The 27,128-nt window shown below is 41.6% G+C and overlaps 1 protein-coding gene across 1 annotated transcript in view; it reads left to right on the top strand.

Moving 5' to 3' along the window:
• Positions 1 to 478: 478 nt before the first annotated feature.
• Positions 479 to 27,128, top strand: part of cnksr1 (connector enhancer of kinase suppressor of Ras 1) — a 43,110-nt gene continuing 16,460 nt past the window's right edge. Inside the window, exons 1-9 of the mRNA XM_033987874.2 lie at positions 479 to 666; positions 1,786 to 1,943; positions 9,795 to 9,997; positions 11,180 to 11,264; positions 21,675 to 21,716; positions 22,394 to 22,513; positions 22,589 to 22,648; positions 23,290 to 23,358; positions 23,430 to 23,564. Of these exons, the coding sequence (XP_033843765.1) occupies positions 615 to 666; positions 1,786 to 1,943; positions 9,795 to 9,997; positions 11,180 to 11,264; positions 21,675 to 21,716; positions 22,394 to 22,513; positions 22,589 to 22,648; positions 23,290 to 23,358; positions 23,430 to 23,564 (924 nt within the window). The 5' untranslated portion in view covers positions 479 to 614. The remainder of the gene's footprint in view (positions 667 to 1,785; positions 1,944 to 9,794; positions 9,998 to 11,179; positions 11,265 to 21,674; positions 21,717 to 22,393; positions 22,514 to 22,588; positions 22,649 to 23,289; positions 23,359 to 23,429; positions 23,565 to 27,128) is intronic.

Genomic DNA, 27,128 nt, shown 5'->3' with positions numbered 1-27,128 from the left:
TATAACTTGTGTTGGGTAGTAGTAACTCTGACTTGTGCTGAGTCGTAGTTACTATGACTTGTGTTGAGTAGTAGTTACTATGATTTGCGTTGAGTAGTAGTTACTATGACTTGTGTTGAGTCCTAGTTACTATGATTTGTGTTGAGTAGTAGTTACTATGACTTGTGTTGAGTAGTAGTTACTATGATTTGTGTTGAGTAGTAGTTACTATGACTTGTGTTGAGTAGGAGTTGCTATGTTTTGTGTTGAGTAGTAGTTACTATGACTTGTGTTGAGTAGTAGTTACTATGACTTGTGTTGAGTAGGAGTTACTATGACTTGTGTTGAGTAGGAGTTACTATGACTTGTAATGGGTAGTTACTCTGAGAGGGAGGGGTATCTGACTCACGGTGCTATTGGCTGACAAACATTACGAGCCGGACGCCTTCCTGTGCTACCTGTGCTACCTGCGGGAGGAGGGGGCGCTTACCTGCGCCGCCTGAACGAAGGAGTGCCACGAGTCCGAGTCCGAGTCAGGCGCTTCCTCTTTTTCCCTCTCCTCCAGGAGCCCTGAGAGGTAGAAGTCCGCGAGGAAGGCAGGAAAGTGGAGCAGCGACTGGAGCAGGACTCCGAGCATGGAGCCAGTGTCGTCGTGGAGCGAGGAGCGAGTCATCCAGTGGCTCCAAGGTGAGCGTCATGGTGGATTTACGCGGCGTTTAAGTGGCTCTGCTCACGGAGGAGTTTATGTCGGACACAAATAGAACGCGCCTTACGCGTAAATCCTCTTGGAAGTGAAAGGTGCGGAATGAGGAAGAGCAGGTCAGTGTCAACAAGCCCAACGCACGGCGTCTGCGCTGGATTTACTAGAAACACAGGAGAGGGTTGAGAGCCAGGAGGTTTGCTTTTACTGAGTTCCAGGCAAAGTTTAAGAAAATACTGTCCCGTTAAGGAAAGTGAATGTGAAACGCACCAACAGCCCAGAGGTTCCGTGTGTTGCAATTATAAAAGTGAAGGTCAGTGTAGTCTGCGTCTATACGGGTCAAATGCAACATTAGGACAGAACAGACTGAGGCGAAGTCCCTGGCACAGACTGAAACATCAGCTTCAGCTTGGGACCAACTCATCAACTGAAACCAAACACAGCCTTGATGTCACTGATCATTGACATATATGTGTGTGTGCGTGTATACACACAGACCTTCTGATCAGCAAAAGAGCAATGTATAAACACACACAAAAAAAAAATAAAAAAAATACACAAAACATAGTTTGAGTAATAAATACAGATATAGGCTTACATACAAATAACTGTATGTTTTAATATTGTGTATATTACAATTAGGCTACTACATTTAAACATCACTGATACAAAGCTTCTATAATTCCAAGGCGTAATCATGGCTATAGGTCAGAGCAGAGGGCTGTCTAAATCCAGTGTGAAACTGTGTCTTATGCTCTAATCTCTGTGTGTGCATAAAGCAGCAGCGATGTGTGGTTTTAGATGTTCCGTTGCTCAGGTTGAGGCCCAGAACAGACACATAACCGTATATTATTCAGCTATTGCAAGTACACAAATAATTATGAATTGTTCTAAATGCACCTCAATCAAACAGAAAGTAAGTCGTGAATCAAATGCTGTCAGTTAGAGTTAAGTGAGCCTTTTTGTGGACCTTAGTGGTTTGTTTTTGCAGTCTTTCTGTGTAACCACCGTGGTGCAGCTGTAACCTGCTGTTACCACATAATCATGTCTGTACTTGTGAGCTGCTGTAAAGGAGAGCCTCAGTGCTGTATGTGTGTGTGGGACAGGTCTAGATGCCGCCCTGCACCAGTACCCTGTGTCTGAGTGGAAGCTGAATGGAGTGGACCTGCTGCAGCTGACCTCTCTCGACCTGGAGAGGCTGGGTGTTCACAAGATGGGCCATCAGGAGCTGCTGCTGGAGGCTGTGGAGAAGCTCTGTTCAGTGGTGAGAAAGCCCACATGCACACATGGCTTTACAGTACATAGTCACAAATGTTATCTAGTTTTGATACTAGAGTTAGTATCGGTTAGTATCTGTGTGTATTATCAATACATTTGGACTATACTAGTTTATATACTGGCAGAGAAAAACACAATGTTCTACACTGATTATAGCAGAACCATTTAAGGACACATGCTATACAAAATCAGCGTTGATGATCTTAACTCCCATGCTTCCTTACAGCCCCTGAATGTACTGTGGCTCTGTGTAAAAAATAAATGTCACAGTGTGAGCCTGTGTTACATGTAGACTAGTCTATATGATAACACTCTAGTCACTATAGTGGTGTAGAGTTAGGTTAGGACTTAGTCACAGGACCCATTTTTGTAAGATCAATATCGCAGTTTATGATGTGTAAAAAAGTGTGTCTAATTCTCTCTAATTAACAGAGCATTTCATAATGTACATGTGTTTTAAGCTGCATGAGAACCTGCTTGTTTCTGTATTCTTCAAATGGCACAAGTAAATAATGAGGTTTATACACAGTGTATGTGAGAGGTCATTCTGCAATGGACTAGACACATCCATCCATCCATTTTCTTCCACTTACCCGGGGCCAGGTCACGGGGCAGTGGTCTAAGTGGAACTCCCAGGACTTCCCACATCCCAGACACTTCCCAGGACGTTCCCAGGCCAGCTGAGAGACATAGTCCCTCCAGAGTTTTCTCAGTCTTTCCCGGGGCTTCCTCCCGGTGGGACATACCCAGAACACCTCCTCACGGAGGCGTCCAGGAGGCATCCTGAACGGATGCCCGAGCCACCCCAGCTGCTCTTCTCCATGTGAAGGAGCAGCGACTCTACTCTGAGCTCCTCCTCTGTGACCATGCTCCTCACCTTATCTTCTAAGGGAGTGCCCAGCCACCCTACTGAGGAAACTCATTTTGGTTGCCAAAGCTCAGGACCATAGATGAGGGTAGGAATGTAGATTGCCCGGTAAATCAAGAGCTTTGCCTTTAGACTCAGCTCCTTTCTTTACCACAATTGACCGATACAGCAAACCGCATCACTGCACATGCTGCAAACTGCCCCAGCACCTGCTGCAGGTCCTGGCTCGATGAAGCCATCAGGACAACATCATCTGCAAACAGCAGAGATGAGATCCTATGGTTCCCAAACTGCACCCTTTTTGGCCCCTGACTGTGTCTAGAAATTCTGTCTGTCAATACAATGAACAGAACCGGTGACAAAGGGTAGCCCTGGCGGAGTCCAACATACAACAAGCCTGACTTACTGTCAGCAATGCAAACACATCTCCTGCTCCGGTCATACAGGGACCGGACAGCCTTTAGCAAAGAGCCCCGGTCCCCATACTCTCCAAAGGACACCACAAGGCACAAGGCACAAGTGGTGTTCTTTGGGGGGAGCAGACTTAGGCCATCAAGGGCAAAGGGCCAAATTTGTTAGGAATTTGGACTAGAAACAGCCAGAGGAATATTAGATCTGTGTTTTGAAGTGTATTTTCAAATGTACTTTAGTACTGCTGTTTTGCGTCAGTGATGGCACATATTATGGTGCCTCCACCACACACCTGCTTGTCTTTAAGGTTTTGGATCTCTACGATTAAATGTGAAAATAAAAACTATCAGGCCTTTTTTGTAATGGACTGAGCTGCAAGAGAGAAAAAAATATTACAATACTATAGTCCTAATAGTCTTGAACATCTTGATGCCCTAAACATCTGTTAGCCCCCAGACTACCAGTGTACTGGTATTTGAAACTAAGACATTTGAACATTTGAAACTAAGAAATAATAAATACTATTTTAAGTACTAAGTCAGTGAAATGTCATCTTCAAATTATTTCTGGATTATGCATATTTTAAATATGCACTATGTAACCTTTCTGGCATTTGCTTGTCTCCATGGAGTTGTTTTTGCTTTGCCTGGAATGTTCCAAAGTATGGCATTAAACTGATTTATCATGCATTTAATCAAGTACAGGTGTTTTTATTGTTGTAAAATACCTTGAAATACATGCATTCTTCCTCTGTGTGAGCTCGCCTTTCCACAGCTCTGACCTGTGACTATATCATTCAACTTTAGTCTTGTATCTCCGGCTTGTTTTTTATAGCTTGCCTAATGTGATGCATAACTTTACCTCCAGGTTTGTTTGCTTAAGTCTGGATAGAGGTACCTCCCAGATGGATTGTTCTACATCATCCAGTCCAGATTGAGTCTTGATTTATCAATAAATTCAAAATCATATCATCTGCTATATGGATATCGGCAAAATCCAGATACGTTGGGCCAATATTTTTCTACAGATATGTTTTGTTCTGTTCCTAATGGAAGCAGCAGACTAGTGAAGCTCAGAAGCTGTTTGGGTTAGTGCAATGATATCCCAGATAAACACAGAGGGAACTGTTTTGTGAACTTCACCATAGCTTTTCTTCAGTCTGTGAGCCTTGCCATGGGATTTCAAATAATGATACCAATTGGTTATCAGTCCCAACAACACTGGATATTCTATCGGCTGAAATGAAATGATCCTCACCGGACCATCCCTATTTTAGCCTGAACTTCAACCTTCATTACAGTGGTCCCTCGCTATGTCGCGGTTCACCTTTCGCGGTCTCGCTTTTTCGCAGAGTTTTTCCAGTGCAATTCTACACACTTGAACGTGCATTGTGTTCTGAGTCCTGACCAGCCAAGGCACTGCAGACCACTGTCAATCAATCTTCTCCGTGCCCTCCTGTCTCTGGAAAGTACAGAATGTGTTCAGCCAAATTTACATAAATGTTGAATTGACACTACAGTGGAGCGGCACCAGGACAAAGAGGCACAGTCAGAGGAACTGTGCAATACACGAGAGTCACTATTAATGAATTAAACAAGAGAGAAATGTGAGAAAATGTTAATGCCTGTGTGAGAAAACTGTATAAAGTGTGTGGTGAGGGGTTTACAGACTTAAAACATATATAATCATTGTAAAAATAAAGCTGACTACTTCACGGATTTCGCCTGTTGTGGGTTATTTTTGGAACATAACCCCCGCAGTAAACGAGGGACCACTATACTTTCAAGTTTTTTACACATGTCAGTTCAGTATTTTATTTAATTTATTTATTTAAAAAAGGGGGCAATGCACATTAATCAACATTACAAAAAAATGTAAATGTGCCTGAGTTAAGCTGACTAGAGCTAATTTTCATCGGTTGTCCCCAGGCCAGATATAACAAGGCAACCTACAATTAAGAGAACATTTCATATCAAAAACATTCAAAGATAAGAATTAAACATATTGAAAGACAATATAATGTGGACATAATTAAAAATATGCACATTTACAAATACCTATTTACAATTAATGCTCACAAGACTGAGTTTCCACAAGCCATTTTTTGGCATTCTTTTTAATGAAAAGAATGATGGAGACTCTCTAATGGCTTCAGGCACTGTTGTTCCACTGCTGGGAACCTCATCTATTTGAATTTCATTTTTACTAACTGGGTTTTTGTGATGCATTTGTACAATTTATGTTTTTTTTATTCTTATTGCTTATTATAATGTATTGTAATAGTAGCTAATGTGGAAGTTTGGGCCTGATCAGTATTGATATAAAGGTATTTAAAAGTGCCAAAGCCGATATACTGGCTAGTGTCATTTCAGAATTCATATAATCTTTTCATCTCCTAATGTGGCATTAGTTCAGTTATGAAAGTGCTGATAAAAAATTTTACATTTTCAAATTATTGCCATAGGATTAGACTTGATGGAGGGCCTGCCATCTCCATGGAGATGTCATTACTTTACTTGAAATGTTCCACAGAATGGCTTTAATTTCATTTTATCTCTCTACATAGAGATGAAGCAGCGTTCAGGCCAAGTTACAGCTCACTGCAGAGATGAACCTGCTGTTGGAATACATGTTTTAAGGAGATCAATAAAAACACCCAGATAGAGTAATTTAATACCATACTGCAGAACATTCAAATCAATAACATCTCCATGACGGCTGCCCCCCCCCCCCCCCCCCCCCCCCCCCCCCCCCCCCCCCCCCCCCCCCCCCCCCCCCCCCCCCCCCCCCCCCCCCCCCCCCCCCCCCCCCCCCCCCCCCCCCCCCCCCCCCCCCCCCCCACTGGAAAAGTTACATAGTGTTACATAGTTTATATGACTTGTGTTTTGAGTATAAATCTTCATTTTTGTCACCCCAGTGCATTTAAAGTCTTTACCTTTTAAACTTTTTAGACTAGTTTCAGAATTTTTGGACTACATATTACTTCTTATTTTTACTTTTTAATTATCTCTCATACTATGGAACATTTGCTTGGAATGTTCCACAGTATGGCTCTGAACTGATTTACAGGCGATATTATTGCTCAAAAAATACCTGGAAAGTTATAGAGTCTTACTGAGAGCGTGATCGTCACTCCACAGATCTGACCTGTAACTTGGTGGGTGTGCCTGATTATTTGTATAGAGATAGGTGACAAACCATTCACCAGAAAAGTTACATAGAGGGTCTTTACAAAATAAAATCTCAGTGTAGACTTGTTATGAATGGTGCGTTGAGTTGTAGTGACACATCACAATCCATGTTGTTGACTAATGCTGCATGGCTCTGGTTGGTTGGTTACATGTTTGTGTCTAATCCAGTGAGGACCTGCTGTTGTCAGGAGCACCCAGCAGCAGCGATGCTCAGCTCATGTTGACACCACTCTATGGAATCATACTGTGGGCTTTGCACATAAGGACGTCACAGTACCATAAGCAGACATCAGTAAAATCCTTCTACCACACTGTCTGATGGATTATCATTGCTCTGGAAAGTTTCTGACAAACCAGATGAAAAGCACTTCACATTCAGTTGTTCTTATGTGGAGAAGATTGAACTAAAATTACAAAGTTTTTGCGTAAAATATTCTCACAGTTATCTTTTTAGATTATATTGTGACCAGAATGATTACAATAAGTGATACACCAGTCAGTGGGTCATTCAATTGATAAATCTGACACCCCTTTGCACATGTAGTGTCGATACTCTACACCCAAAAGTAGTATCCACATGAGTTAAATGGCTTGTAATATACTTAAACCCTACTGCATGCATATTTGTGTATGAGTGTGTGTGAACTGGTGAGTGGTTGCTGGATGTGAAGTGCTTGGACTGCGACAAAGGTAGAAAAGTGTTGTATAAATGTGAATTTTACCATTGAAGTGTCACTAGTGTACCAGCAGATGGAGTCTCAGGCTGTACAGGTGCTGTCCACACAAAACTGTCTCAATAATGTGACAGGGAGGTGGACAGCAGAGATAGTAAGACCTAAAATTTTGATTTAAGTCATTTCATTGTATTAAATCATTCACTTTAGTAGTTTGAGAGTCTGAGATTGTTTTCACACTGTACTTAGCATTACTAATGGTTTCAGTATATTGTTGAATTGTGTATTTATATATCTATATAGAAAATACACAATTCATATATATATATATGTGTGTGTGTGTGTATACACACACCACACACATATAATAACCTTTTATGTATATATATATATAAAAGGTTTTTAAAGCATACATATTCTGTGTTAAACAGGAAGGGGGCCTTAGACATCATCTCTCCTCCATCCTCAGACCCAAACAAAGAGAACAATAGCAGGGTTGTTAAAGGTTTAATAGGGTGAATTCAGAAATAGTGGTTTCATATAGATATAAGGCAGTGTCCTACAGTAATCTGACCAGAAATGAAGAAGCAGCCTGTATGAGCCAAACGTCTTCACTCCTACAACGATTTGTCCAGTGACAGATTTAAACTTCGTCTTTTGTATTTGTATTGATCTGCGCATGTTTGAGCAATCTTTAATCTTTTATTATTTATTTAATCTTTTTATTCTTTTCTTTTTATTTTTCTTAATCAGCGATAGGCCTAGAATTCAGCTGTGTCACGTAGTCATTTTGACACAAATGAAAAAAAAAGCTGTCCACTGGAGGAATTTTACGGCTCTTAACTGTGATGATATTTACTTTGATTTCATTAAGCTGTTTTAAATGAATATTGCAATTTTAAATGTGTAAATTATAACATAATGATCCAGGGGTGTTGTAGATTCTAACTATAGAGCAGACACAAGCAGAGGATGTAAGTATTTGTCATATCACAACATATTAGGTACTCCTTAATGGTCTTGGCAGATAGATACACTGATCAGATGAAAGCATTTTCATTTTGATTATTTGTTTTCACCACACACATTTCTAGAAGTGTTTCTCTGCGCACCATTCTGCACTTGTGTCTTCCTATCCCCTTGATGTTGCGTGAAGTGCTAACACAGCTCTCATTGAGTCGCAGAGGCAGCAGACCCTCACATGAGCTGCTCTGACACGGGGCTTATGTAACACAGGGACCAGGGTGCTGCTCCTCGTCCCTCCGCAAAAGCACAAGCACTCGGGCTCTTGAGCAAACTGCTCCTCATGTGTCTGGTACACCTGCCACCGTGACACATTTTGAAGCAATAAACATGACAATAAACAATAATAATGACACCCGAGCCTGAGAGGCGAGCTCTTGCATGACATGCTTTATTCATTTCTCTTTGTTATTTGGGCTGATTGGACCTGATGAGTGTAAAAACAAAGAACTATTGGAAAGAACAGGTGCATGCAATAAATATTCAGCCAAAAATATATTGCTCCGTCTATCATATATTATATAAATATAAACACATATAAAAACATGTCCAGATATGTGTTTCTTAACTCCTCTTCAGTCTGAACGATCACAGCGTAATGGCTGTGTGACATGTTTTTTTTTTGTTTTTTGTTTTTTATTTCAAGCACAGGTACACCTAAAGCACATCTGATAAACTGTTCATATACAAGCTCGAAAAGGAGTGTGATTTGTGATGGAGGACACAAATCAAACGCTTCTATTCCATTGAAGGAAAAAAGGCGCTTGAACACGTTTCTTATACTATTATTATTATATACATTTTTTTTTTATTTTACTCCTAACTTCCCTTGCTTTTGGATAGCAGGGAAAGGGAGATTATGCAGACTACACACTGAAAGTTCCCACGCTGCTCAGGACTTGTACCCTGGACCATGACTGTGTGAAACCGCTGCACGAGCCTATTGTCTAGTTCCAAAAGAGTAAAAGGTTCTCAGTTTGAATAACTAATTAATCCTGCAGATATACCAACACCACAACATCAATTCTTCTCTTGCCCTTCATAAACTTTCAACATGCGTGATTCACTGAAATAAATAAACTCCCCCAATGAAACAGCTGAGTACCTTAAACTGTGCTGATACCTCTGCTTCACCACTGTTGTGGAAAAATTCCAATTCTAAATGAAAAGTAATCCATATTGTTTGTTACAGCAGATACAGACAGGACACATTTCAAAGCATATATCGTTACAGAGAATTACTGAGATAGATGATATCAAAACTACTTTATGCCACTAATTAAGTTTTAAATAATGCAAAATAATCCCTGTAAATCATTTTTAAATAGACATGAGCTGCAACACATAAACCGCAGGATGTACCATAAAAAGGACTAATTCACCCTCCACAGTCCAAAAATACCCCAAATCTCCCCACCTTTGAAAAGAAGAAGTCCTCACGATAACTGTGGCAGTGCACAAAAAATATCAGTGCAAAATGTTTGTCATATTGGACCGATACTGATATCAGTAGAAACCCTTCGATATATCATGATGTATAACCGTAAGCCATCTCTAATGACAAGCTAGCTTACTGCATTAGCACAAAGGTATTTTAAAGACCTTATAAACTGTATGGAACTCTATAATCAGAGTTAAAGTATCGTTGACCTGAATCATGCTTTCCACAGACGTACGGCCTGAGTGGAGAGAGTCTGCGAAGCCTCACAGAGAAGCTGCGGGCCCTGGCCTCCACTCTGCAGATGGGCATCCAGGGCCGATGGAGGCTCAACAGCTACGACGGACGCAGCACCACCAAGCTGTCTGTGGGAGTACTGCAGCTGGTGGTGGAGCTGATCATTTCTGCCAAAGGACTTTTCTCTCTGCTCAATAGGTCTGTTACCTAACACATCCTCCAGACACCATGGCTATTCCTGACTCAGCTATTTTAGAGTCGCTGGCTTGCTAAATAAAGCTATATGTGGATGTTTCAAGAGTATTAAAAACCTCAGTGTGGAGTGGAATCATTCAACACAATCTTAAATAAGATAAAGAGTTAATAAGATGTTGAATCAAGAAGCACTGAATAAAATTTGCTAATAGAATAAGCACAAAATGTTTTGCTGCCTTAAAACTATTTACTGAAATGTGGAGACAAATGCTACTGCTCTTGAAATAAGACAAAAACTTATTGTTCTACTGGCAAATAAAAATGAACTCAAATAATGACAAATACTACTCAGTAACATTTAATTTATTTAAGATTTTAAAGCTCCTATATTGCACAAAAGTCACTCTTTCGGCCAAGTTATAATGCTGTTCCCTCCGCAAAAACAAACCTGGAGTTGTGTTTTGTTTCATTCACACATGTTTGAGTAACACTTTATTATTAGTCTGTCTACATCTCAAAAGCTGAAAATGCTCTGTTCCACCTTGTGATGTCATGAGGTAGTAGTTTTCAAGTTAACAGCTCCTTTTACCTTTAGTTCAGTAGAGATTGGCAATTCCAGGTCTGAAATGATCCAAATGATTCTAGTGAAGGTGTGTGGAGTTTAAAAACACAGTGGAGTCCTGCCTGTATTACCGCATGATGACATCACAAGGCGGAACAGTGTTTTCTGTTTGAGAGAAGAACTCACCCTAAATATGCAGGGTTTGTGTGTTAAACATGTGTGAATGAAACGAAACACAACTCCAGGTCTGGTTGTGATGGAGGAAACTACATTAGAACAGAGATCAGAACATTGTGTAATATGGAACCTTTAAGTTAATATGGGCCCTAAGTTAATATGGGCCTTTTAATATGGGCCCCATTCAGGGATATTTTGGACATTGAGAATTAGAATAGTACATCATTGATTACAAAAATATACATTGTATTGTTTATCTGTAACGTAAAGTGAGAATAGTGCATTTATTCAAATATAATGTTCATATTTGTATACTTCACATTGTCCTTTCTTTGACTTATAAGGATGAATCTGGTGATATATGTTATTTTCCTGAATGTTGTCTGCAACGTCTGTCTGATAACATATTTCGTATTGTAATTTGTGATTTTTTTTTTTCTTTTCAGATACCAGTTATTTCAGCTAAACCAGTACTCTTCCACTAAGGACATATTTACAAGCTGCAGACAACTGAGGGAAATAGTGCACAATGTAAGTCCATGCCAAATACTATATACTGCTTCATATTATAGGAGTTACACAATGAGAAATATGTTGTTTTTTTTTCTTATTGATCATTTGACTTGCTTCCTTCTTATTTCAAACTATTAATAGTTCCTTTAAAGGGCCCATATAAACTTAAAGGTTCCATATTACACAATGTTCTGATCTCTGTTCTACTGTTGTTTCCTCATCACAAACAGACCTGGAGTTGTGTTTTGTTTCATTCACACATGTTTAACACACAAACTCTGCATATTTAGGCTGAGTTCTTCTCTCAAACTAAAAACACTCTGTTCCACCTTGTGATGTCATCGTCTGGTAATACATGAAGTGCTCCACTGTGTTTTTAAACTCTTGGATGAGAAGCGCCTTCTCTCAAAAAACTTTCTGTCCAGTGACAGAATTTTTTTTTTTTTTTTACTATGGCTCAGACCTGGACGACTGAGGGATTACACATTAAACGACTGACCTATCTAAACTGCTTTAGCATGATCACAGTATAACAATAACACTGATAACAAAATGCTATTATTTTGTGTTAATCTGAAGATCAAAATCTGTTTGGAGTGTTGAATGTATTCCTTAGTATCGAAATTGAGTTTGATATTTTAGTATTGTGAGAACACTGCAAGATACATGTTTTATATAAGAGGAACAAGACACAACACAATGCAGCTTCTCTGTGTAAAAAAGGCAGAAGTCAGAGCTTTAAAATGACCACTCTCATGCACTGTGAAGTCTAAACCTGCCTCCCAGCTCAGCTCACATTCTTTATCTCAAACATTCCTGGCATATTTCAGGTGGTCAGTTCAAGCTGGGGTTCAGATCTGTCAAAACGAGAGTTCACGAGCACTACTGCTTCAGTTTATTTAGAATAAAAACGCATAGACTTTGGAAAAAATGTGGTATTTGTTCCCAAGTTTCTTCTTTAGGACAGGTCTCTCTGCTGTGGCGCTTCATGCAGGAGGCAGGGCTCAGACAGAGAAAGGGGCGGAGACAAGGGGAGGAAGATCAGTGACTTTTGACTTAACAGTTCTCACGCTGTTTAGGGATGATTAACTTCACGGCCAGTGAGACGCACACGAGTAGCATTAGCCACGCTTAGCTGCACAAGGCAAAACATGCCATAAAATAAGAAGAGAATAAAGGCGTAAATGGAGGATTACGAAAGAACTATGACTAGGCATCTGAAACTGGACTGAGCTTTTCCTGGAAGTGTAACAGGTACGACTTGAACCTCCTAATTGGATTATTCCTAGCACGCTGGATTAGAATGGATTTAATGACATAAACTTATGTTTGCATGTTTTAATTGTATGTGATGACTATTTTAACAGTTATAAAATCTTAATCTGATCCTCTTTATTTTAAAATTGTATCCAGATGATGAATACCGCTTTTTGTTTTTCCTTTGTTGTTATAATAACTCCCTTCTACTGTCTGTACTGCCTTTTAAAAAGTATAAATGTGTAAATGTTTATGCAACGTAATGGTTAATTATTATAGTATAGACAGGACAACCACTTTGGAGAAGCAGTGACCGTCCTGACTTGTACAGGACATCAAACACTATATACTGCTTTAGATGGTTCATGATACCAGCACAAACACCATAATATATAATATATTATAAATACCATTGTTTTATTAGTGGTTTTCAGATTGTACACTGTGATGATTTCATATTCCCAGACAGGGGCAAAAGACAGTTTTTCCTATTGATAACGTCATACTTTTCCATGTAATATCTAAAAGATAAATGCCATAAATATCTGCACTTTAAGAACATTAATTTCAGCTGCCCCTCATTTGTATTAAATATTATTGCCCTATAGAATGTAATGTTATCTAAAACTCAGCAATTCAAGACTGGTTAAAAGTAGTGCTAGAAAGCTAATTGTAATTGGTGTTATGTGAGAATGTTTTGCCAAAAAAAAAAGTACATTTAATACACAGAATTAGATGCTATACGAAACATCATCAGTCTTTTTTATTATCAAGAGATAGAACAGATAATCAGCTTAATTTGCCGTGTTTACACTGGATCACCAGCGATGGATAGGGCCTTGTGCTTTCAGTTGTCACAACAGTCTCTTTGCTCTAGATAAGACCAACATCTAAACACCAGTATATGATTTCACGCAGGAACAATAGGCGCAGCACAGTATTGTTAAGCCCAGAGAATAGGCTTGAACCACATTTGGGACACTCGGTGCTCACTGTAGTGCGGAAGGTCCCTGTAGCACGGAAGGTCCCTGCATTTAGACAGGCACTTCTAAACCTTGTCACTGGTTTGTAACTACCGGTAGTTATTGTTTGCTCAATTCCTGTTTTGGTTTTTTTTTTTTGGACGTTGTTTGCCTGTGCGTGTATTTGGCAGAAGAGGGAGGGTTGATAAGATACAGTGAGGGAGACATTGCTGAACTGAAAATGTGGAGGCAATGGTTTCATTTACCATTTCCACTATTTGACTTGTTTAAAATATTATTGCAAAATCATATCCAGTAATGCTATGTGTGGGTGTTAGTGCTACAATATGAGCCATAGATTACATGTTTCACGCTTGTTTCCCTATTCCTGTCAGAAGATTGAATCCACCCTGTTTCAGTATTTCCATCATAATTACTTAAAGTAGACCTGTTATTAGGCCCGAGCCCATACAGGGCGTAGGGCCTATTGCTTCCGCAATGATGAGTGCAAGTTCAACTTCGTGGCCCCGTCGCACCATGCACAGACTCCTGTATCCTAGCAACATCCATATTTGTTCTTGTTAGCATGTCAGCGTCAACATTGAGTCAATGGGCGAAGTTATCCAATTCATGATGATCCCTTTTACGGTTTCCGTCCGGCGAAGCCGCAAAATTCCATTGGAATTTTTGCAATTTTCAAAAGTCAAAATTTGCTCCCGTTTGCGCATGCAAAGTCTGATTTTGCTCAAATTTGAATCAGTTGTAAAACTTTCAGGCCTAAAGCTACTCATTATGATAGAAACTACATTGGCGTGATAGCGCCCCCTACAGAACATCTAATATATTTGTATGGAGGACCAAAAATTTAGTTTTCCCAAATATTACCAAATTTGACACAAAATTCCATTGGGTCATCCCAATCAATAAAGTCAATCAGACCTATGTCATCTTTTGCACCGTGTTGCCATGGCGATGCGCCAAACTGCCAATGTTATCCTAATGGGAAATCTCCCAATTTTTCCCACTCATGGGAACAATATTAGTTTCATGGAATAATGTCAAATTTGGCACCATGACTCTTCATGTCATCCCGATCAAAAAAGTCAATCAGACCCATGTCATATTTTTCACTGGGTTGCCATGGCGATGCTCGAAAGAGCCCAATTTTCGTACATTTCAAAGTCTTATAACGACTTATTCGCTTCATTGAGGAATGTGAAATTTGGCACAGTGATTCTTCAGGTCATCCCCGTCAAAAAAGTCCGGGGGGCCAAGTTTGTATTTTGCGCGGTGTTGCCATGGCGATGCCTGGAAAAACCCTTATTTTTCCATTTTGTGCATCAGCACTTCCAATGTCTTTTGACTTGTTTCGTGCAAAATGCAGCCCAAAGCCACAATAAAACAGAGGCAAGTGACACACTTTCCTGCCTAATTCTACTGTTTGTGAAAGAAATAAATTTGGCGTGACAGCGCCCCCAACAGAATAACAAATAAATTTGTATGGATGGCTGAAAATTTATTTTTTCCAAATGTTACCAAATTTGACACAAAATTCCATTGGGTCATCCCAATCAATAAAGTCAATCACACCCATGTGTTTTTTTGCTCCATGTTGCCATGGCGATGCGCCAAACTGCCGAAGCGCGCAACTTCGTGGCCCCGTTGCACCGTGCACAGACTCCTGTATCCTAGCAACCCATGCCGTAGGCATGAGACATGCATATTTGTTCTTGCTAGCATGTCAGCACGCAGCGCGAAGCGCTCATGTCCCCAAACACACTCCTGGCATCGAGCCCTATCCAAGCCCCCATGCCGCAGGCATGGGCCATATTTGTTACTGCTACAATGAATGGAAGTCAATGGGAGGTCAATGGTGGAACCCGACGTCATGGCTTACGTGCCCGTCATTCGCCATTGACCCCACGGTGACGTGGGGAAAGTTGAGAGCTTTTAAAAAACGTATAATATGTCATTGTAATGTTATCGGATATATTGTTTTTGCTAAAAATATTATTATTTTTATTATTTCTTTTAGGCCCGAGCCCATACAGGGTGTAGGGCCTATTGCTTCGCCCATGCACTGATCGTTGCAGACTGTTTCCTTGAAGTTGCGCGCACATTTCATCAACATGAGAAAGTTATCTTTGTGTTGTAAAAACAAGGATGCACAGAAGGTATCAAATAAGGTGAAACTTTTCAACACCCTCTGTGCATACTCCGCTTTAACAGAATTGTATTGCACGCATCCACTTTCCATACTATTTTTATACCAATCCAGCCACTTTTTTCTTTCAGTGACATTTCGGGCTTTTGAGATTCAGGGATGTGCGTGGTAGTATCTACTTTATGACAAAATCTTAAGTAAAAAAAAGCACAGCTTTTATTATGAAAATAAAATACAATTACCACTGCAGTTAGTCTAAGAACAACATCTGCTCCTCTGTTTCATGTAAGTGCAGCTGTAATTTAGTATCTAACACACTTTTAAATAGAAGCTTGTCGACTGTTGGGAGGATTGTTTCTCTGAAGCAGAAGGGACTTTTGAGCAGGAGTGAGACAGTGTGTTGTACTGGCCGCAGGGCGAGGGAGGTCCACAGTCAGCTGCCTCTGTGTAAGTTTCTGTGTGTGTGTGTAAGAGAGAGTTTGTGAATACATATTCAAGCTTAGTTTTCCACCATCCAACAGCACAGCAATAGGACAGGAATAGGACAAAATAGGACAGAATAGGACAGAACAGGACAGAACAGGACAAAATAAGACAGAATAGGACAGAATATTATAGAACAGGACACAGTATGATACTGAGAACATGGCCTGAAGCTCTGCTCTGAGGTATGAAAAGATACACACTAGTTTTATTAGAGACATGCGCTCCCTTGTGTGGGTTGAATGTTTATGGTAGGCCAGCGTTTCCCGTAGATTCTGTTTTTTAAAAGTTCATTTTAGTTACCTTTTTTATTCTTATGACAAATGCAGTGATTAGCGTCTATTCATAGTCCACTGTGAGTGGGATTGCATCTTGTTTCAGTGGTAGTAATGTTGCTTTGACTATAATCGTCTATGATCGTCCACATTGTATAAACATGTGTATCTCTGTGCATATATGGATATATATTTCCATGGAATCACACAGGTGACATTCCTGTTTTTTTGAAAATATCCTTGACTGCCAGTAGACTCAGTATGTGGAGCACCTAAGATGAAAAATGGTGGCTGGTTCTTTAGCCAAAGCCATTATTTTAATGTCTGGCACACTGCAGTGAGCGAGCTGCAGTGAGCGAGCTGCAGTGAGCGAGCTGCAGTGAGCGAGCTGCAGTGAGCGAGCTGCAGTGAGCGAGCTGCAGTGAGCGAGCTGCAGTGAGCGCTCTGGCACTCTGCAGTGAGCACTTTGCAGTGAGCGAGCTGCAGTGAGCGCTCTGGGATGCTGCAGTGAGCACTTTGCAGTAAGCGAGCTGCAGTGAGGGCTCTGGGATGCTGCAGTGAGCACTTTGCAGTGAGGGAGCTGCAGTGAGCGCTCTGCAGTGAGCGAGCTGCAGTGAGCGCTCTGGCACGCTGCAGTGAGCACTTTGCATTGAGGGAGCTGCAGTGAGTGCTCTGGCATGCTGCAGTGAGCACTTTGCAGTGAGCGAGCTGCAGTGAGCAAGCTGCAGTGAGCGCTCTGGGACGCTGCAGTGAGCACTTTGCAGTGAGCACTTTGCAGTGAGGGAGCTGCAGTGAGTGCTCTGCAGTGAGCACTTTGCAGTGAGCGCTCTGGCATGCTGCAGTGAGCACTTTGCAGTGAGCGAGCTGCAGTGAGCGTTCTGGGATGCTGCAGTGAGCACTTTGCAGTGAGGGAGCTGCAGTGAGCACTTTGCAGTGAGGGAGCTGCAGTGAGCACTTTGCAGTGAGGGAGCTGCAGTGAGCACTCTGGGACACTGCAGTGAGCACTTTGCAGTGAGCGAGCTGCAGTAAGTGCTCTGCAGCTCCCTCACTGCAGTGAGCGAGTTGCAGTGAGCGCTCTGGCATTCTGCAGTGAGTGCTTTGCAGTGAGCACTCTGCAGTGAGCGCTCTGCAGTGAGCGAGCTGCAGTGAGCACTTTGCTGTGAGCGAGCTGCAGTGAGCGCTCTGGGATGCTGCAGTGAGCACTTTGCAGTGAGGGAGCTGCAGTGAGCACTTTGCAGTGAGAGAGCTGCAGTGAATGCTCTGGCACGCTGCAGTGAGCACTTTGCAGTGAGGGAGCTGCAGTGAGCGCTCTGGGACGTTGCAGTGAGCACTTTGCAGTGAGTGAGCTGCAGCAAGTGCTCTGCAGTGAGTGAGCTGCAGTGAGCGCTCTGCAGTGAGCGAGCTGCAGTGAGCACTTTGCAGTGAGGGAGCTGCAGTGAGCACTTTGCAGTGAGTGCTCTGGCATGCTGCAGTGAGCACTTTGCAGTGAGCGAGCTGCAGTGAGCGCTCTGGGACGCTGCAGTGAGCACTTTGCAGTGAGCAAGCTGCAGTGAGCGAGCTGCAGTGAGCGCTCTGGGACGCTGCAGTGAGCACTTTGCAGTGAGTGAGCTGCAGTGAGCGCTCTGGCATTCTGCAGTGAGTGCTTTGCAGTGAGCGAGCTGCAGTGAGCACTCTGCAGTGAGCGCTCTGCAGTGAGCGCTCTGCAGTGAGCGCTCTGCAGTGAGCGAGCTGCAGTGTGCACTCTGCAGTGAGCGCTCTGCAGTGAGCGAGCTGCAGTGAGCGAGCTGCAGTGAGCGCGCTGCAGTGAGTGCTCTGGCACGCTGCAGTGAATGCTCTGGCACACTACAGTGAGCGAGCTGCAGTGAGCGCTCTGCAGTGAGCACTTTGCAGTGAGCGCGCTGCAGTGAGCGCGCTGCAGTGAGCACTCTGCAGTGAGCGCTTTGCAGTGAGGGAGCTGCAGTGAGCGCTCTGGGACGCTGCAGTGAGCGAGCTGCAGCAAGTGCTCTGCAGTGAGTGAGCTGCAGTGAGTGAGCTGCAGTGAGCGCTCTGGCATTCTGCAGTGAGTGTTTTGCAGTGAGCGAGCTGCAGTGAGCACTCTGCAGTGAGCGCTCTGCAGTGAGCGCTCTGCAGTGAGCGCTCTGCAGTGAGCGAGCTGCAGTGAGCGCTCTGCAGTGAGCGCTCTGCAGTGAGCGCGCTGCAGTGAGCGCGCTGCAGTGAGCGAGCTGCAGCGGGCACGCTGCAGTGAGCGAGCTGCAGTGAGCGGGCTGCAGTGGGCACGCTGCAGCAGTGTCCAGCTCTGCAGATGAAGATGCAGTCGTCACACTTTACAAATAGTGTTTCTCAGATACATCAAACCTCAGCATGTCAGTGCTAAGGTTTGGTGTAGTTTGAATCTAGATCAGAGGCCCTGGTTCATCAGATAATCATGAGTTTTTCCAGAGTTTCCTTCAGTTGAACCTGCTCATAGCAGAATTGATTAATTGCTAATAGATCAAGATTTTAGATAATAATTTTTATTTTACAATGTATTTTTTATGATTGAATATGGACTGGTAAAGTTGAGACAAACTGACTTTTCTGCATAGAAAAATATCTAAAAGGTTTTAGATCATTCTGGTTTAACTACATGAAATTATTAATTTAAAAGGAATTTGGTAAATAAACTTTATAGAATCAAATGTCATTTTCAACATTAAATCACAGAAATTGTTTATATTCCCATGTGGACTTCCTGTCTGTGTAATCCCTCAGTGGTCCAGGTGATTTCCATGTGGTCCTGATACAGCTCCAGATCAGTCTAAAGCGAGTCAGGAAAGGTTCACTGTCCTGGGACAGTTTTGATGCTAGGTTTAGTATGTGTTTTCCGATTTGTATGTGGTTTACTTTTGATAACCCTACATTCACGGGAAATATCCGATTGTTTCATTTATTCAAAGATGTCTTTACAGACAAACTGAGTCAGAGCTTTGAGCACAATGATACAGATTGGAGTTCTGGAGGACAGTCATGTGTGACACTGCAGCGACACTGGCTCAAGGTCAGGTACAGGAATCTGCTCGCTGTGACAGTATTCTGTTTGGTTGGTATATTTCTAAAAACATTTTTGTCACTTTTTTAGTCTAAGTAGAGTTATTTTGTGAACCACTGTGCTGTAACTTGAGTAGATGCTTTAATAATGCTGTTGTTGTAGAGCTGATGTTTCTAGTAAGTTCAAAGGTTTTAGACACCTTATTGCATCAGTCCTGAATTATCCTTAATGTCTTTGTTTGTGATTATTCTACAAATTCAAACATGTGTGACCTGACCTGGCCCACAAAAATATCTCACAGCAATTTTATAAGAATTAAAATGGAAAATGAAAATGTTGCTAGGGTGAAATTTCAGTTCTGCAGTTTTGTACAGGAAGTCAGTATTGTGGTTTATACTTAACAGACTGTAAAATAATGTATGTATGTTATAGTACGGGCATCATGATTATTAATATTTAGTCAAGAGATTAACCACTATAACAGAATGTTGATTGTTAAAAAGGAGAGTTACAGATGTCACATAGTAATCACTGAACCTTTTCTCAATTGTGAGTTGTTAAAAGATACGATAAACCTGCATTTTCCAGTGTTGCAATGCACGGTTGAGTAAAGGAGTGACAGTGGCTCAGTTGGCAGAGTGTTTGACCACTGATCCGAAGGTTGTCGCTTCAAATCCCACTCTCAGCCTAAACATCATCAGTTTGAGCAGTCGGATCAGCTCCCGCAGCCACTTAACCCTCCTGGCCCCAGTGCGTGTGTGCATGTGTGTGTGTGTGAATGTGACCATTTACCAAGAGAATAGAAATAGTAATTGTTCAAATAAATCAAGTAACAATTACAAATTCTACTTAAATTGAACTCAACACTGTGCAATTACAAGGAAGCAGTGAGAGGAAGTGCGACATTAAAATGATTCTGAGCAGAGTCCAAGCACAGAGCCACATGAACAAGGAGAGTGGCTCAGAGGCAGGTGACATTCCAGAGAAAAGGCCGTGTTACTGCTGAAACCAGGCGCAGCCCCGGCAATACCTGCTTCTTTTGTGGTGTGGAGAGCATTGCATTTTCTTTTCTATATGAGTAAATTGTGTGGTATGAAAAGTTAAGAAGATGGTACAGTAATATTCTGAGGTTGGATACATTTAAAAGCGTATTTGATTTTTACTGTCTGAAAAACAGAAGTAGTTCATTTTAAATAGTTTGTCGTGGTCCAAAGTTATTCCGCACTTACCTTATGCATTCCCAGCTTTTTGCATAAGCGCTTTTCAAGTTTTGCCATCAAGATAAAGCAACAACAGCTAGCAAGCTCCTCCTGATCATCAGACAGTGAAATGCTTTCTAATTCCAGTCCACTTTAGTTGTATGGCACATTTTAGACAGTTTTCAAAGTGCTGCACATAGACTAGTAAAAACATATTAATAAGGAACAAAAGCATAATAAATATAATTGTCTTAGTTTGCACAAGCAGCAGCACAAGATTATCGCAGAACATTCCTCTTCTCATTCTCTTCAATGTGCCATTTTTGTGCAGATTCACTTTTTGTTGATATTTTAACCATGTTATTTTTGCTAAAGGTGCACTATATAATGTTATCTCAAGTAGATTCTCAATGCTGATCCCAATACCACGATGATGAATAAAAACTCTTTATTTAGACATACAGATATACTGTGCTGTTCAACATTAAATGTTGTACTTTGTGTTCTACTCCCATGTGTCTTATATGTGTGTAATCCCTCAGTGTCCAGTAGTTTCATAGTGGTCCATGGGTGTGTGTGTGTGTGTGTGTACGTGTGATGTAGCTCAACATTATTATAAACATATTAAGGAAAGATTCATTTCTGTCTTGTGAATTTGACTTTTTTAGTGTCGATACCTGCTCAAATGAGTATCTAGTTTCGGTACTTTCAACAACCCTCTCACTATGTGACTTTTCAGATGGCGGGTCCATCACCAGCTCATCTCCATAAAGATGGTTTTGCTTTGCCTAGAATGCGAGACAGTGTGGCATTAAACATAGCTATAGCCGAAGAGACAACAATAAAACACATGGAACTGAATAAATGCCACATGGATACATTTAATGGTATACTGTCGAACACTGCAGTGCCCAGTTGGAATATCTATTTGAAATAAGACGTATTGTACTTTCTCTCTTTGCAGCTCATCTACCCCACTACATACCACCTACTGTATTTGTATCTCGTCAGAGTTTTATTTTGGGTATCTAGTATAACATCTTTCTCTCTCTCTCCATAGGACAGCACAGTGTATGAGAAGGAGAAGGACATCATTTCAGTGGTAAGTCCACACTGGACACAAGTGATCAACTGGATATGGAGTTTTTCATGGCCAATGCCAATACCAGTCAAAACAGATGGCCTCAAATGATCTAATTTAAATGTACTACAAACTCACCACAGCCCAGTGTGTTTAAGTACAGCTTTGTGTGTACTCTTTATTCAGCAAGTCCAAATATCAGCCTGTGCTAGAGATTTAAGGCCAATAGTTCATACACTAAAAAGTGCAAATATCAGCCCAATATATGGGCCATATATATTAGCCACCCATGTCCTGACAGCCAGATGCTGTGGTTTTGAGTTGTCGAGGACCCTTCCTTTAACCATTGATTGGTCCACAATGCAGCTTTCCCCCATGGACCCCTCTATGGGTGATGACTCCACAGGAGGGCGGGCCCACCTTGTCTATTCAGGCTGAGCCCAGTCGGGCCCCACAGGCAAAGGCCAGGTGTTCATATACGAGCCCCAACCCCTGGCCTGGCGCCGGAGTGGGACCCCGGCTGTGTTGTACTGGGTGACATCATGGTCCTCATTGTAGTACTCCATAGAAGACGGACTGCACTTAGTCTGACGTGCCCGCTGTGTGCCATGGGAGACCCTATCAAGAATGAAATGGATGGTTCAATTACATAGTTTGCATTATCTACACAGCAAAGTAACTGTTCATACTCTCCGCAGTGCCGTCAGCTGGTGTCCCTGTGTGATGACATCCTAAAGTCCAGTTCAGAGCTGCTTCTGTCCCACACAGCAGAGCTAGAGAGTGTTCACCTGGTGCCTGCTGCTCCAGGAGACCCCCTGGTAAACTCAGTGGCTCACACAGTTATAACAGCATTATAAGGAGAATTGTATTGTAAGACCTGATTCTTTTTCCAGGGCATCGAGATCACGTCAACCAGCTCCACCAACCACTATGTGACTGGGACTGCTCTGGAGGTGACCCATTAACTAGACACACAGTCGAAATATGTAATGAATGCCTTGATGGTACACTATGGAACTTTTCTGGGGATGGTCTGCTTGTCTCCATGGAGATGTTATTGGTTTCGCCTGTAATTGTCCACAGTATGGAGCATTAACCTGATCTTCATATAGACAACCAGATGGCACCACCATTGGTTAAATATGTGAAGAGACAGTAACGCTGCATGTTTCTGTGAATAGGGTAATGACATGTTTAAAATGCCGAGTCATCAGGGTCCAGAGTGGAGGCGACTGGAGGCAAACTTAAGCACTAATACATTTTCAGCATTTAACTGCTTTATAATGGAATTCTTAGCTTATTTTGAACTGATACCAATCTTTTTGTGTCACATCACAGGACTTGTTCTCAATTCTGTCCAGAAATCAGTTTTCTTCTAAAATCTTAGCTCTTTTACATGTGTGATGTTATATATAATCTATCCATGCCGATTTATAGATGGAGTGTTAATAATGATGCCAGATTCGTGTAAGGTGGATAGTGTCTTGCCTTGGGGCACAAGTACAAAATGTCATGTCCAGCCACCATCAGCCCACCGCTCAATGTCTTCTTGCATTGTGTTTTGCCTTTTCCTGATCTCCATCTCCCTCTGCAGCCCTCCTCTGATGTCAGTCTGAGGATCTTGGCTGGAGATGAAGTCATTCAAGTCAATGACCAGATAGTGGTGAGAAGCTCGACATCGTGGTGTTTATGAATATAAGAGCATATGTCATAAAACTTTATGCTGTGAGACAGGTGGGCTGGAGCAGGGCCAACCTGGTGAAGAAGCTCAAAGAGGATCCTAATGGAGTCACACTGGTTCTCAAGAAGGTCCCTGGTTCAAAGAAACGCCAGAATAAACCTCCTGAGCTGAGCGTGTCCACAGCACAGGTTCAACCACACTGTAGAGTTTAGTTTTACTTTTACTTCTGACCATAGATTTTAAGAGCATTCATGTATGTAATATGTAATGTGTAATTTGTCTTTTTATGACAAGATAACAGACACTGGAGACACACATAAACATTAGTTAAGCGCACCTTAATCAAAACAGCAGAATGTTTTGTAAACGTGTTATGTTGGTTCAAAAAGTTACCACTGTTGACTTCAACCATTTTTATTTTTTGTTTTTGCATTTGTAGGTCAATTAGGATGAATAAAAAATATTTCTATTTGCAAAAAGCCACAATAATAAGAGAATTTTTCATGATTTTCTTCAAAGTCAGATGTTTACATACATTTCATTAGTATTTGGTGCCTTTTAAACTGTGTGACTTGGGTCAAATGTTTTGGATTTCTTTCCACAAACTTCTCACAATAGTGGGCCGGAGTTTTGTCCCATTCGTCCAGATAGAACTGGTGTAACTGAGCCAAGTTTGTGGCCGCTTTGCTCGCACATGCCTTTTCAGGTCTGTTCATACATTTTCAATAGGACAGAGATCAGGGTTTTGTGATGCCTCTTCAAAACATTTTGTTATCCTTAAGCCACTTTGTCACCAGTTTGAGAGTATACTTCAGGCCATTGTCCATTTGGAAGACCCATTTGTGCCCAAGCTTTAACTTCCTGGCTGATGTCAGTATCTCTACATAATGTTCTTTCCTCATGATGCTATCAATTTTGTGAAGTGCACCAGTCCCTCCTGCAGCAAAACAACACCACAACATGATGCTGCCACCCCTGTATTTCACACTTGGGATGGTGTTCTCAGGCTTGCAAGCTTCTCTCTTTTTCCTCGAAACGTAGCGATGCTTATTATGGTCAAACAGTTCAATTTTAGTTTCGTCAGCCCACAGGATATGTCTCCAAAAGTCAAGGTCTGTGTCTGTGTCATTTGCAAACTGTAATCTGTCTTCATGTTTCTTTTGGAGTAATGGCTTATCATGCCACCTCCTCGTGTCAATAAAGACACACGTTACACAAAACTTTACGTATTCCATATAGTACCTTTGGTCCTTCTTAAATCTCCGTTTAAGACTGTTTAAACGTTGCATTGCACTTGAAATGTTATTTGGAAGGTTTGGTCTGTCACCTTTGAAGGGCAGTGGCATTTCATAATGTCCGTCCTGCTTGTGTTTGATTCCTTCTTTTAGCCTTGTTAGGAAGCGGAAGTTTTCTTGTGAAATGTTGAATGTTACCTCTTTTATTTGTGTCTTGCAGATGTAATGAACTTCACTCTTTACCTTGGTATTCAACTCAGTCTCTGGTATAACTTGCTTTACAATGATGCGGTGACTTACTCCAATCGCATCACTGACTGTGTCACTGGAATCACAGTAACTAACAATACTCCAACCTAAATCTGTTTTCTGAGCAAAGGTTGGTTTTCTTCACCACAAACAACTTCTCTGGGCATCAAAGCTTGTGGGCAGTTGTATCCTAACAAGAGCCCTATTTCACAGTCCAATGGTGGGGCAATATGTTCAGCGAGATGCTCCAAGTGTGGCCATGCCCTTGCAGTGTCTGGAGTAGGAATGTGACTACGATTTGCAGGTATAAAGTCACGTGTGTAAACCACTGGCACAGTGAATTTCTTTGTAGAAAACAGTCCTCTTATTCTTAGGGTTTCCAATCTTGTACACGGCACCGTAGTTTTCTTGGATGACATTGTGGATAGTTTAAGTTTGACTTGAGTTTTTGTTGTATCCAAATTGTCTGCTACTTCATTCAAAATAAAAGAAGAATCACTCTGTGTATCTAGCAGAGCATAAACCAGCACTTCTTTATTTGGATCACCTTGTGTGGACACATACACGGGCACTATGGCAGAGGTCTGTGTGTTACTGCTTTCATGAGTTACTCTGTTGGAAGTGCTCTCAGTGACTGTATCTTGTGACTGTGTTACTTGTGGCTTGGTCTCGTTTTGTTCACTTACTTGTTGTTCTTTAGGTGATTCTTTCTTGGTGTCTTGTCTTTGTCTTTCTTCATGCAGACATGTGGGATGAGGCTTGGAGCATGTGCTGCATATCATCCTGTTACTGCAGGCTTTGGATTGATGACCACTGTTTAAACAGCCAAAGCACAGTCTTTCACTTTGAATACACTTGACTCTTTCTGTGACTGGTTTCTCAGTAAACTTGCGACACTTGTGTAAGCTGTGTCCTACCCTTTTACAGAACAAACAGGAGAGCGTGCCTTTCTCATTTGTGCTAGTTGTGAAGATTTTAACTGTGTCTTGTCTCTTAATTGGGAGTGGAGGCTTTGTCTTTGGTTTATCAAAGTCATTCTGTCTTATAGCTTGATATGATGTAATAGGATTACATGCAATACTTGCCTCCATGGATAGGAATGTCACGAAATAGCTGAAGCGTGGAAATTGCTTGTGCTCTAGTTGGTACTCTGTGGCCTTTCTGTTCCATCTGTTACTTAACCAGTCAGGTAGTTTAGCAGTGAGTCTTTGGTTCTCTAGTCCATCATCAAGGATGTTCAGATTGTTATTGTGGACCATTGCAGATTGACAGCTTTGTAAAAAGTCTACAAACTTTCTTAGATCTGTACTATCTTTGCCGGTAATCTTTGGCCAGGAATGCGTCTTGTCTCTAAATGCCTTTGCAATGACAAATGGCTCACCATAACGTTCATTGAGCATATGCTATGCTGCCTCATATGAGTTTTCAGAGCCAAGGAGAAAATAACCATCTAAAGCTTCTTTAACAGGTCCACCTACATACTTTTGTAGGAAGAATATCTTTTCTGCAGTGGGTATGTTTTTTCTCTCTATTAGAGTCTGGAAAGATGATTTCCAATGCTTAAATTTAAGTGGATCTCCACTAAATACTGAGGGCTCTGGAATAGGTAGTCTATTTGCTGACATAGCTTCTGCCAAAACTTTCACTAGCTCACCTGTGCTCTCGTGATTGCTATTAGAGTCTCTCTGTGGGTGTGAGTAGTGCTCCGTTATCTGTTCATATACTGGATGATTGTCATGAGTGACAGATTCTTGCTTTACTGAAAAGTAGTCTTCATCATAAACTTGCAGTTTAGCTTTAGCAGCATTGAGTCTTTTCAGGTTTTCCAGACATTCTATTTCTCCTTTCAAATCCTCAACTGACCTTTTCCTTGCAGCACTTTCTTCTTGCTGTTTCTTTAATATGGCTGCCTTCTCTTGTTGTCTTTTAATCTTGCGTTCAGTTTCCTCCTTTTCCTCTTGGAGGTGCTCTGACAGTGCAGCTACTTCTTGTTCTGCAGTTATGCGCTTGTCCTCTTCTTCTAGTGCTAGAACCTTTTCTCTGTGTCTCTCTTGTTCTGTCATTATTTTCAGAACAGCCTTTGTAGCTTCATACTCTGCAGCAGCTTCTTGTCTTTTTACAGAAGACGCATTGGAGATTACGGTAACCACTTTGGAATGGTTACAACCTGAGAGTGAGACACTTGTGGTGGTAGAAGATGCAAATATTGAACTGACATCAGGCCATATGATTTCTTCTTCCTTTGCTCCTTCAATGCGAGATTTAGTG

This window comes from Periophthalmus magnuspinnatus, chromosome 22 (genome assembly GCF_009829125.3).
Source record: "Periophthalmus magnuspinnatus isolate fPerMag1 chromosome 22, fPerMag1.2.pri, whole genome shotgun sequence".
NCBI classification, from domain to species: domain Eukaryota; kingdom Metazoa; phylum Chordata; class Actinopteri; order Gobiiformes; family Gobiidae; genus Periophthalmus; species Periophthalmus magnuspinnatus.
The sequence above is the reverse complement of the archived record's forward strand: the minus strand, read 5'-3'. Positions and strand labels throughout refer to the sequence as shown.